The 14,042-nt window shown below is 38.3% G+C and overlaps 1 protein-coding gene across 16 annotated transcripts in view; it reads right to left on the bottom strand.

Moving 5' to 3' along the window:
- Nucleotides 1-14,042, bottom strand: part of BAZ2B (bromodomain adjacent to zinc finger domain 2B) — a 161,112-nt gene that overhangs the window by 74,321 nt on the left and 72,749 nt on the right. For all 16 annotated transcript variants that reach the window (XM_040602594.1, XM_040602593.1, XM_040602596.1 and 13 more), the window contains one exon: nt 12,868-13,023. In XM_040602594.1, coding sequence (XP_040458528.1) covers nt 12,868-13,021 — 154 coding nt within the window. In that variant the 5' untranslated portion in view covers nt 13,022-13,023. The remainder of the gene's footprint in view (nt 1-12,867; nt 13,024-14,042) is intronic.

Here is a 14,042-nt window from a genome sequence, read left to right as displayed (position 1 = left end):
TTTTGAAAGAAGACCCTATAATAAAATTATATATGAGAGAGAAAAAAATGTGTGTTTGGAAAAAAAACAGTAATATTTTGTAAGGAAAGCAAAATTTCTTCCAAACTTCTCTTAAAACTAACTCTCCACACCTACCACCAATCAAACCAGAAATGAAATCACACTTGAAGAAGCAGAAGAATCAGAAGCATGACACAGAAATGCCATTCTTATAAGGGCTAGAAACATAGGTTTACTCTATATTAAATCTAACAAGCAAGTGCATATAAACTAATTCAAGTTGTGGAAGTCTCTTGGTCGAGTCTCATACCAGCCATACAACTCTGTGAAGGTTTCTAAAGGGTAGCAACAGTGTTTCGGTACAGTTGACTCATACAAAAAAAAGCTGTTAAAATACAGAGCTTTTTTAATCCTTAAAACACCAGATTTGTGAGTGCTTTCCAGTCTTGTAGTGAAAACTTTATTAAGTTACATTAAACACTAGAAATGCACTGAAAGGCACAATCTACACAAGCATTGATGGATTAGAGGGTAAACGTGTTTTTTGACTTCTGTGATTGACTGCTTTTCCTCTCCTTGAAAATTATTTCTCTAAGTGCAATTATGATTATTTTTTTTTAACCCTGCAACAAATTAAGTTGTGGCACAAATTCAGGACAGAAACTGCTTTGCATAATATCCTTGTGAACAGCTGAGAAAGCAAAATCTGTGGTTTGGCCCACTGGCATACTTAATTTGTTAAAATAAAAATACAAAGCTCCATATGTTACAAGGACAAGAACTGTGCCATAAGTATGGAAATTCTGCTATTTTACACACATATATTTCCTGTGCAATTAAAAGAATTAAACCATATATTCAAGCAGCATTTAGTCAATGCATTTTAAGACAGTTGCTATAAAATACATTAAAAAGGCAAGGAAAATAAGAAATAGCTACATAAGAAGTAGAAGGATGTTACACAGTGATTAAAAGCCTTAACGAATACATAAATTAAGTTTGAACAATATAAATAAGTTTTAACCTGCCAGTGTCAAGAGATACTGAATAAGAACATACACCACAGTGATTTAAAAATGTTATAAATGAAAGATTCTTAATTTCAAGAAAAAGAAAAAACAAACATGGCTAGAACACTCAGTGATGAAAACAGAAGACTGGACACACTAGAGCAACAATTCTAAAACTTTCATCATGGTATGATAAGCAGGTAGTAATTGATCTGCAAAAACTTCACATTATTCGATTACCTGAAATCTGGAATTTGAGCATAATGATACACAGTAGTTCTGCATGTATTCTGAGTGGTCCCACAAAATTACAGAATCACTGCCTTGGAATGTGCTAACCAAGAAATGTAAAGACAATGGTCACCTGACAGCAGACAAATTGCTACCAAATTAAGGACAAAGGTGCCACTCAAAGGCTTAAGCAAGATTATAACTACATATAGTTAGACTGTCTGAGATAATCTTCAAGCTATTACAGTATCAAGATCTACAGAAAATACTGCCCACTCTGCAATGACACCAAAACTAAAATGTGAAGATTATTAATTGTTTCCCCCTACATTTATTCACCCAGAGACATGAATATAAAATACAAAATTTACAGACATGAGTGTCTCAAGTTTTAGCTAGAACGTCTAAGAACATCACAGAAGGTTGGAAGACTGTATAAGGTCAGAATCAGTGTTCTTTCATTCCTAAGTGAGCAAAAAAGTTAATTTTCTCAAAGAATAAAGTTTATCTTGCAAAATGGAACAAAGTCAACAGAAGCTATGAACAATTACCATCCTTTATAGCAAACTTTAAACCGAGCACCCGTTAACTCTGCTGCACTAACACACAATAGATGGCGGTTTCAACTGAGTGAATTTTTTTCCAATAAAAAAATTACTGAATGAGAACATGACAAATGAATCAGTTTTCTATTTCACCCCTCCTTGCTTCACCTGTACATGCATTTCTTTCAGATGCTTTTACTTTCTGTAAATATGCATACAGTATCTCATTATACCCCAGTAACAGAGGTTCTGCTTTTAGTCCTCCAGCATTAATAACTAAAACAAAATTCTGTCACTTAAATAAACTTCTAAAAATACTGAAAGATCTCTTTGCAATATCTGCTGTAGGCTTTTACCAGTACCTAGCCCTACAATCCTAAAATTCTACTGGGGGCGTGGGGAATGGACAGATGGCCATGCAGGGCCTGCCCAACCATGAAAAGGGGAGGTCTTTTCAACACACTCACTTCCTGGCAGGAATATCTTCTCTTCAAACTAAAGAAAAAGTGAATTTAAAGCATCTTGACTTAACAGTGTACTTTGGAGAATGCATTACGGTATTTAATTTCCTTTAGAAAGCTTTGTTCTCAGATGCAGGATTTACAGCGTATGGAAAACACTGGCTGAGTAACATCTTATGGTGGAAGTTAAGATGCCTCATTTTGTATTCATCTCTTGTGTGGTATGTTGATATTTTAAAGGACCAGAGACTACTGACTTTACAAGATGCCACCAATAAAAACCCTTGACTTATGAATAAAATCAAGTAAGAAACAAGATGATGCTGATCAGTCCTATTACATATAAATGATATGCCTGTAATAGTACCATGTTGTTTAATTCCTCTGGTTCCCTACAATCAAGTATTTGATTTTTTGAGAAAAAAAACCAGCTATTTACCCAAGGTTTATTTTGCAATACGGCACTGTCCCCTGAGCTACAGCATTCCAAGAGCAGAACACCCACACTGAGGTAGAACTGCATTCAAACTAAAATGACATGCCCTTTATTAGGCGCAGTTCAGCTACTGTTCCATACTGATGCTTATGGGGTTAAGCCACCCCACTTCACAAAGTTGTATTTATTCCCCTGTCATAGCCACAGTACAGATGCAAACTGGCGGGGAAAGGAGAAAAGAAAAACAAAAAATAAATCATTGGACTCACAAAAAGAAGCCAAATGAAATTTCCTTTTCCAAGATCCAACAGAACTTCCAGTATTAAGCCTAACAGACCAAAAGTACATTTATAAAGGAAAAGTCATCCATCTTATCAGTGTACTTTCAAGAACTGTGGTTATGCAAGGAACACACCCACATAATGAAGAAGGATGTTACCTTGTGATGGAAAGAATAAAGATCAAGCACAACTTGGTTCCTTAGAAGACTCCCGTGAAAACACTGTTCCTGAGAAACTCAGCTTTTTTTCTTCTCATCAAAATCCTCCTGGACTTAAACCAAGCCTATAGCCTGATGTCTTTTACAAAGTCTGCCTAGGGGTGAGGGTGAGGACAGGTAACCCTCTTCTTTAGCTTAATATCCCTTGCAACAATGTTTACCTGGAAGAGATGCTAACTGGGGATGTGCCACTGAGGATGTGGGTGTATAAAGTGTTCCCAAGCCACCGACCTAAATGCTCTGAGCTGGCTGCATGAGGACCAACCACGGTGTGGCTGACCACTGGGAAGGCACTAGACCCAGTGCATAGGTTACATGGCTGATCCCCGGCTCTTCTCGACATGTGTCCTCAGGGGAAAAAAACACACTTGAAATTGCACTATTCAGACACATGCTGTGAGTCCAACCTCAAGGTTTTTATTTTATTAAAATAATATTTTCCATAATAATAGTATTAGTTTATATAATAATAAAATAATAACAAAAATTTAAAAGCTTTTATATTTTAAAAGCTATCATTAAAGTTTTACACTTAGCATCTTCTAGTATTGGCACTGTATTTCTGCAACACAGGACACAGCTGAAAATGGGAGCAATTCTAACAAAAATGGTATTACATTTGCCATGGAAGTTCCTGTTAGCAGTGGAAAAGAGTCTGTTGCTTTAGCATTCTGGGATCAGAAACAGAAGAGTATCTTTCTATAAGCAGAACTGTTTGATGTATCTATCCTTAATACACATGAAACATACCATTTCAGAGAAGAATAGGGGCCTACAAAACACACAAGGCACAAACTAATAATGAAATACACAAAATAACAAAGATATTTTGCACATTACAGATTTTAAAACGGAACTCAAAAATCCCAATAAATTCAAACATTTTGAAGATCTAAAATTAAACATAAGCAAGTGAGTTTTAGAAAAGTATTTAAAGAAACTTCTATTGATCATGATCAAATTACCCATTTGTAAGCACTTCAACATTCAGTCCTTTCTGGTATCAAAGTACAAAGTAAAATTTCTTAGGAAACCATTAGTTTTGCCTTGTAGAAATTGTGAAACCACTCTTCTATTGCTAAAACATTGCATTTCATCTTTTTAGCTGTGGTTCTAGATGAATTACACTGAATTAAACAGGGCTGAATTTCTGAAGATGATCCAAAAAAACCCCATTTTAAATGGAAGATATACCTTACTCCTAAATCTTTTTCCACAGTACTTAGTTCTAATTTCAGACTTTTAATTTCAAAGCTCACAACTTCATTTAAAACACCTAGAATGCTAATTTCCAATCCCATGGTCAAACAACAGGAAGCATTACAATGCTTTGTCAGACATCTGTCAACAGTCACGTCAAATGACTTCATCGGTCAAGCTTGGATATGCTACAGCTCTTTGTAGCCTCTATTTTTGTAAGACACTTCTTTTCTTGACTGAATGCCTTTAAAGCCAAATTTTATTTAAAAAACAAAAACAGAACACAAAAAAACCACAAACACACAACCAACAAAAATACCACCCTGCTTTACAATAAGGTATCTTTCACACAGCTGGACTTCAATAGCATCCAAAAAATAAAGGCACTTACAAAAAACAATTTTCTAAACCACTCTCACAATTCCTCTTTTTTTCCCCCTTTCAAAATTAACAGCATTAACTAATCCAAAAAAACAGTCTACAGATAAGATCTTCCATCTGTCACTTGAACAAACAGAAGAAAGAAAAGTTAAGTCTGGTGTCTACAAACTTAGCAGTCTGTGGTATGCATTTCCCTTAGAAAAGATGTAGGAGTATACAAAACTAACAACATGGACCCCTGGAATGAGACACTGAGAAACTAGGGGGTTTTCCACAGTCTACATTAAGATCTCTCAGCACTCATTTTGAGTTTCAGTGGTTTGGTTCTATTTCTTTCTTAGTGGATTTATTTCAAGTGGAACAGATTGCCCCAAGACAATATGCAGTCTCAGTCCTTGGGGATTTCCAAAACCAGACTGGATAAGGGCTGAGGTGACAGTCTTGACCCTGGAAATGGGTTCTGCTCTTCAGACCAGGGGCCTCCTAAAGTTCCCTCCAACCTGAGTTTTCCTCTGATCCTACAAACTTGCAAGCACATGTCAGTGTAAACTCAAGACAATATCCCACATCTAAGAACAAATTATTTACAACTAGTTTTATTTAGCAGCTTACACATCATATAAAACATTGCAGGCAGTTACAAAAGACAAACATACCTAAAAATATTGCAAATGTTTAGTATTAAATAAAAACATTTATTTTTCCTTAACTAGATATTTCTGCTTCCAATTTCATTTTTTAATTTACGGAAGTTCTACCAATGTTCTGTACCACTCTAGAACCATACAATTTACATAGGTTTTCTTAAAAAATCTGTTACGATTAACAGGTACAAGCATAAAGACCATTTTAGGCTTCCTTCTTTTAATTTGTTAGCATCCAAAACAACATCCTGACTTAACTTTTGATACTAATACAGCTATATCGCAATGACGCATTTCCCATTATGATTGCATACAGTTGACATACGGCAAACTCTTATACCCATCATGTACCTATCACCATTTCTAGCCAAATCAGGCCGTCACTGCAATTTGACAGGAGGACAGACCCAGCCTATGCAAGGACAAAGTCACACTATCACCTTTGAAAGCACATGCATCTTGGGGGAAGTCTCTAACAACTGAGGAAGGACCACCATCACACCCATCTTCAAAAAAGACCGGGAGGACACTAGAAAAAGACCTACAAAATGGGCACACTTCTGCTAGTCCCCTGGTAAATAATGCAGTGAGCCCTCTGTATGAACCATGTAGGAAGACATTTCTGGGCACATGCAGAAATCCTTCTATGATAAAATTACTGCGTCTACAGGCAAGAGAAGAGTTCCGTCTCATTAACCTCTAAGTAAGCATGGATTTTGATACAGTCTCCCACAAGTACTCCTTAACCCAAATTAGGACATTATGGTCTAGATGGGGCCACAACTAGATGGGCAAGAAAACAGTGGGATGTGCAGACGATAGCGGTTAATGAGCCCTACTCTACATTGATGACCACAACAAGTGAAGTAGTGCAGGATTTCATCCTCAGACCTGTCCTGTTTAACACCTTTATCTATTTCCTGCTCCAGATAATTGATCACTTTCTCATAAAATTTGCAAAGACATCAAACTGGGGGACAAGTGAATCCACTTGAGGCAACAGCTCATATCCAGGGGGACCCAGACAGGCTGAAGGAATGGATTGGGGAACCTTATGAAACTCAACAAAAACTGGGATTGAGTGCACACTCAACAAGTTTGCTGACGACACCAAGCCATTTTGTGCAATCAGCATGCTGGAGGGAAGGGATACCATATCCAAAAGGACCTTGACAGGCTTGAAAGGTGGGCCCATTGAATCTCATGAAGTTCAAAAAGGCCAAGTGCAAGCTCCCGCACACGGTCGGGGCAGTGCCAAGCACAGATGCAGGAGCTTGCTCACAGATGCACTGGGCTGAGAGCGGCCCTGCGGAGAAGGACCTGGGGGTGTCGGTGGGCGAGAAGCTCAGCGTGACCCAGCCATGGGCACTCGCAGCCAGAGCCCCGGCCGTGCCTGGGCTGCCCCCCAGCAGGGCCGGCAGGGCGAGGGAGGGGGCTCTGCCCCTCTGCCCCGCTCTGCTGAGACCCCCCCGCAGCGCTGCCTCCAGCTCTGGGACCCGGCATAAGGGGGGCACGGAGCTGTGGGAGCGAGCCCAGCGGGGGCCACGGAGATGGGCAGGGGCTGGAGCCCCTCTCCTGGGAAGCCGGGCTGGGAGAGCTGGGGCTGTTCAGCCTGGAGAAGAGCAGGCTCCGGGGGGGCCTTAGAGCAGCTCCCAGCGCCTGAAGGGGCCGGCAGGAAAGCTGGCGGGGGGCTTCTTACAGGGGCACGTGTGACAGGGCACAGCGGTGGCTTTGAGCGCAGAGAGGGCAGATGCAGGTCAGGTATCAGGAAGAACCTCTCCCCGCAGGCTGCCCAGAGCAGCTGTGGGTGCCCCATCCCTGGCAGTGTTCCAGGCCAGGCTGGATGGGGCTGGGAGCAGCCTGGGCTGGGGGGGGTCCCTGCCCGGGGCAGGGCTGGGAACTGGGTGGGCTTTAAGGTCCCTTCCAGCCCAAACCATGATGTTATTCTATGATAATACTCTAAAGACAGGTCAAATTAAAACATCTTTTGAGCTTAAGTTTATCAAATGTCTGCATCAAAAAAGTAGGTGACTTTAGTACGCATTATTATGTAAAAAATACATTGTGTGCTACCTAAGCCATGATCTAATGTTTCCAGATAAATAATAAATTTAAAAATATGCATTTAAAAGACACTCAGAAGAAACAAAACATAAAGGAAAAATGGAAGCAAAGTCTTGTAACAATAAACTGAACTGTAATGACATTTTTCCTCTTCTTTATTGGATGAAAACATTAATAGTTTGTCTAGCAATTAATTCTAATATTTCCTTAATTTTCTTCTTTTAGTGTTTGCTCTTCCAGTTACTAACTAACCCTAGACATGCTCTGCATAGCAAAATTTCATATTAAACTGCTCTCCTTAACATTCTTGACTTACTTTAAATAGGTTAAATATTTTGGGGCACAGCTTTTGAAATTCTACTAACCACTACATAGATAAAATGATTGAAAGCATTACTCCAAAGGGCAACATCCATTCCAACAATCCTGGTCTCTTAGTAACAAGGAATGATAACTATGAATGCCTTTGTTAATATTAATGAACTTCATGGTGCAATATATGGTTTTCAAAAGACCTAAAAAGGAATAAATAATGCCTTAAAATACAAAGCATCAATGCACCAACCAGCAGAAATACAAAAATGACATGGTATTTCTAACAATGCTAAGGACATTCCAATTTACACATCAAATCTAGATAACTGCTTAGGGTGACAGAAATTTCTGTGTTTTCTTCCTTTGTGCTCTTTAATCATTACAGTGCTTGCAAAGTTTGCCTTCAATGCCTCCCAACACCAGCAAGTCTTCCAGACTCCTTGTATGCATGATTCCAAACTACTTGCATGCACGACTTCATAGTACTGGTGAATGTTCCTCATTGTAAGAAGCTGGAAAGATTGGAAAAGGCTGGAAACCGTTTATATGTACGGAAGTAACAAACATCCACCCCTATCATTGGTTTAAAAACCAGAAACTCTCATATGAATAGAGAGAACATAAAAAATATGTTAATTTAAATGAAGAACAAAGCACTGGCTATCTCATTAAAGCACTTCAACATCACCACCACCATCCCCCAAAAAAATTGTATTTTAATGAATTCTGAATATGCTCTCACAGAAGCAAGTACACAGGTAACAAACATGAATGCAGTTGCAAGGACTCCATCTTTAGCTTTCCCTCATAAGTTACAGGTTAAAAGAAGTTAGTTTTGGACTAATTTTCCCAAAAAAATGAAATTTTCAAAAGGGATTGACAAAACTGCACTCTACTAAGAAAGCTGATACATAATTTAGGCACAAACACTGCAGATTAACTTTGAGAAGTAAGAATACAAGGAACAGTGCACTGGCCTACTAAGCCATGTTTTAAAACTCAGCAATCACATGGCAAATCTCAATGAGACTTGCTTTATTTAATATAAGAACTACTAGGTCCTTGATGTGTTTTTAAATGGAATTATTTTGGTACTTGAATACAATGGTTTCTTCTAATCTCTAACATCCAAAAAGCAATACACTGAAACTGTTTTTCTTTCAAGGTTGTTTCTACTAAGTCCATTTCTTACATACAAAGGTAAAATTCCATGTCCAAACAATACTCAAAATTGTTCACTCATCTGTGTAGTCCCTATAGCAAATATTAGATACGACAGAATTTGGAAACACTGAAGTACTTGAATTATACCTATTCAGTTATCTCCTCCTTATTTTTATGTTCTTCAATAACCTTGAAAAAATAGGTTGGTTTTGTTTCTTTGTTTTGTGGTTTGTTTGTTGGGTTTTTTTTTTTTTTACTTTTTACACATGGCACATTCTTGTCACAGTCCTATCCCTAAAAAACAGAGTTTAGCCAGTGCCTGGACCCCACTGCACTGTCCAGACTGAACAGTGAGAAAGAAATCAGTTTCTGGCCTTTAAAGGTAATAATACAAAGCAGGAAGTTTGAATGAAACTGGTATGTTTGAAGAATTATTGATAATAATGAAATTAGAGACTGCTTCTTAACGATACATATATAACACACTAAAATTAAGATGTACTGACCATTAACATTCATTTCCAAAATCTGAGAACCTGTGATGTAGACTGTGTAACACTATGGGTAGTCTGTTAGTATCAAAGCTGGCAACTGTACTTTACTATTCTTCACATCCTTGTACTTCACCTAAGCGTCTGCATCACTTTAACTATTACCATCACATTCTCTCCCTCAACATAAAAAATCGTTGTACAGTCCACAAACTGCTAATCACCACTTTGTTTCTACATATCCACTTCAATTTTGCTATTGTCACTTAGCAGTCACAATCTTTAAAAATCTCTAGAAGTCAATAAATACCTACAAGCCTTGGATGAAAATTCTGACAAACCCAAGGATGATACAAAACACCACAAAAAAAATTTGTTTATACAGTTTTACATTTTAGGCACTAAATCTGATCTTTCTCAGCATTTATTTCAGGTGCAAAAATACCATTTTTATATAAAAGACTGAGACACAAAAAATAGTTGGAGCTAAAAAAAAAACCAAAACAATTTTTTAACTATAAATCAGAAAATCAAGTGGAAAATTACAAACTTTTCTAATTAAAATAATCCTGTGATTTTGTACACTTATGCCCACAACTTTAAAATTCTTCTGGGTCTCATTTAAGGAGAAATAGCAGACTCCAAAAAGAATGAAGATTTTTGCTTTGATAGAAGCAGTTCCTGGTTTGGAAAAGAAGGTTGCTTTCTGGTTTTGATTGGGGTTTTTTCCATTTTATAAAATGTTAATGAACTTCCTTCTTTTGAAAATGAAAAATAAAGGACCCTTATGTCTGACAATATCAGAACTGTACGACTCTGTTGTTCAACTTTGAACAGTTTCACATACTGGCATTACTGCCCCTCACAAAGACAAAACAATGAATTACGGTATCATTTACTCATGCAAGAAAAGGTTGTTGATTTATATTCTTCCAAAGTTGCTACCATTCTCATGAGGATGAATTTAAACCTCTTTCCAGAGCCAATTTTCTTTTCCAATACACCTTCTTATTTTCAGGAATAGGTGAATAAGGAGAAATTAAGTGAAGTATCTGTTTACTTGACTGGAATGCTTCAATTATTTAGGAACTAATGTCATATTAGCCAATTAAACTAACAGTATATATATTCCATAATAGTTTCAACACAGGTGCTTTGCCCATTTGACTTGGGAATATGCCAAAATAATTTATATGTAGTGAAATGTACCTGCCAAAGCATAAAGATTCTCAGTCCTAACTCACCATGCATCGTGGGGACCTGACAGGGCATCCAATCAAGTGTATTGTGGAGACTACTTAATAGACTATTGATTGCTACAAAGAAAACAAATAGATGAACTGGAATAAAAAGAACCTCTCTGATCTAACGTAGATTAAGATGACTTTACCTTCTTCTAGCAGGTTCTCTTAGAACAAGAATAACTGTTCATTCTTAAACAATTATTTTATTAGATGCTAGAGAAATGCATTTCTAAATGTAAAGACTGACACTGGCAGACATTGTCTTTTTTTTAGTTTTGGGGTTTTTTTGGGTTTGTGTTTTTTGGTTTATGGTTTTTTTTACTTTTTAAATTATCACAGAAGTGAATAACATCTCAGTTTATGACACTAGTCTATCCTGACTACTGAATATCTTGTAAATTCAAGAAAGTTTTGACTCAATGAAGTTGCCATTCCAGCCACAGGTCATTCATGGGAAAACAGTCTTTGGCTGGTTGACAGCATAAACACTTCTGTGAGGTTTCTCTGGGACAGTATACCTTTTCAGAGCAGATGCAACAGTAACCGTAGTGTACTGTGTCATTCAGAGAAACTGATAACTGCTGGGAGAGTATCGATAGTAAACTTCATTCCAGCTTGTGTTTAGGGATATGAAGTGTCCTTGAGAAAATATATACATTCTTAAAAATCAGATGCAGCCAGACAACGGCTCTGACCTTAAAAAAAACCAAAAGGAACAAGCCATGAATACTCGGAATTACTATCAGTCTTTCTTAGCTATCAGACAGCCATGAATTATTTTTTTTTTAAATAAAAGTTGAGAATAAAACTTTTAAGGCTACTTAAGAAAAGGACTACTGGATTTCCTAATGAAGAAAGAAACTGACAGTTTACTATCCTTATGACATCATTCATCTACTTTTGTCTCACTGTATATTGATAGACCAAATACATATCCTTCAATATACACACATAATGTTACAGGAGACAAAAAATTACATGCTGTAATAGCTACAAAGCAAAGGCAGCAGGGAGAGGTAAATGGAGTCATATTAACCCTCATTTGGGGACTGTACATTTATAGCCATACATAAATGAACTCCTACTAGATTCTGGGAACCACCACAGAGAACCATTTCAAATGGCATGGGCTAACGAACAGACACAAAAGTCTCCTGCAGTTGAATTTGTAGCGGGGTACTGAAAAATAAAACATAGTTACTTGTTCTGGATCAGTTTTAGTTAAGAACTTTTCTGGCTGATTTTAAAGTAATTAAAATAAATAGCTGAGACCTAATTCTAGGTATGCAAACATTCTGGTTTCTATTTTTCTTCCCAAGCAAGCTGCAAATGAACAAACACAGGCTGTAGTAGAGCACTTAGAATCTACTGGTTCTATAGTATCCAGGGCAGAAGAATTTTTCAGTTTGGAGAACACACACTTGCTCACTTCATTGCAAGAACCAAGTTTGTTCTGAAAGTAGCAGATTACCATGAATTTAAGCTGAAAATCTTCCCATTTCCTGCATATGTCATAAAAATCAGCAGTACTCAGGCTAACAAAAAGAGTATGTATCATCTGTTCTCCACAGTGAAGAAACAGCAGGGAAGAGTGAGATACCATTTCTTGTTCTGTTGGTGACATATGCATCATTCAGTTGAAATGAGTTTCATTGACAAAAATGAGATTCTTGCATGGAGAAATCTTCCGTGTAATTTTCTGACTCAAGGCAAGGTGTTTCACACTCAAGTCAAGAATATCTAAGACTATGACATTTTGAAATTCACCTTTTTGATCTCAAGTTCCATTAGACAAAACTATTCCTCCAGATACAAAAATACAGTCAGGGTTGGGCCTGAATGCTGAGAACATGATCTATATTCAGAAGTGGATTATTAGATATTAACCTGAACACGGCACAGAGTTTGTTAGACCAATACTTAATTTGATCCTCATTTCCAAGGCAGCTTTGCAAACTGAAAAGTTCTTTAATATTTGAAATAAGCAATTTTAAATTAATTTCATTCCTTCAATAAACAAGTACTTACGTAAAACGTATTCACATGTCACTTAGCAAAAGAAATCCAAACATTTGTTTTTGATGCATCTGTGCAATCTTATTATATTCGACTTGTAATAATAATTAGAATTGTTGACAAACACTAAAATCACATTGCAATGTATTAACTGAGTCATTTTTACCGCATGTGTTGATTGCAGAACTCAGTGATGCAGCTCCAGTGGAAAGGCCACCCTTCGATACTGCTGAAGCTACAGATGGTGTAGAAGATGCTGGAGTCGAGGCAGCTGCAGTAGAAGAGACGGATGATGACGTTAACCACTCCCCAGACTCCATATCTGTAAGAGAGAAGATACATGTTTTTCTTCTATGGCAGGAAATGAAATCACAAGGGAACTACAGGAGTGTCTGTGCTGACCATGCCTTGGGATCTGCACTCAATTCTTGATTAGGTGCTACAAGACCTTAACACAAGGGGTATGTCACATGAACGGCGCTCAGGGGAATCCAGCACAACTGCCACAGTCAGGGAACAGAGCAGCGCTGTTGAGAGCTACGTCACATTTCAACTATGACAACAGCTTCACCTGGGACCCACCCACACACTCTGCTCAGAAGGTCCATACTGGCTCAGGCCAGCACCTCCAGCCCTCGCCTGAGGCAGGCCACAGCTCTGCAGCCTGGCCTGCGTCCATGTCTCATTACAGCTGCGTGCCAGGCCTGCACCACTGCTGCCTGCTGCTGCGCCTGCCCGCACTGCCAGGGGTCCCCTGGGCCCAACGGGCCCCTTTCAGCTGGCCTGGCCCGTGTGACAGCTCAGGCTCAGAGCCTGTGGGCCTGTGCCAGAGCCGGGACCAGCACTGCCTGCAGCTCCCCCATTGCTAGCTTGTCCCTGCTGGCACAGCTGCCCTGCTCTTGGGCTCCCTGACACACCCCAGCTTTACACAACCTGTAACGCATGCCAGCAAGTCCGCATCTAGTCTCTTAATTTAGGGAAAGACCCAGCAATTATGGTGAGATAGCGTATCACAACTCCTGTAAGCTGCTAGCTTTTTTTTTTTCCCCTGGTGAGCTTTCCATGTGAAATAATTTTTATTTGTGCCACTATTGCCTAAACCAAAAGTTACCAGATGTATTTCACTGAACAAGCACACATGTTGTACAAAAACACACAAGAGTAAAATTATTATTAATAATAATACTTGTTGAGAAGTAGTTCCTCAAATTCTTACAAATTGCAACGAAGCAAATGCTGTCCAAGCACAGTGGTAGCAGAGTCAAAACACTATCTGACTCAACCTGCCAGAGCTTCAGCTGACAGTGTGTCAGGATCAAAGTATAAATAAGGTGGGGGAAA

Source organism: Falco naumanni, chromosome 8 (genome assembly GCF_017639655.2).
Source record: "Falco naumanni isolate bFalNau1 chromosome 8, bFalNau1.pat, whole genome shotgun sequence".
NCBI classification, from domain to species: Eukaryota; Metazoa; Chordata; class Aves; order Falconiformes; family Falconidae; genus Falco; species Falco naumanni.
This window is presented reverse-complemented; position numbering and strand designations above follow the sequence as displayed.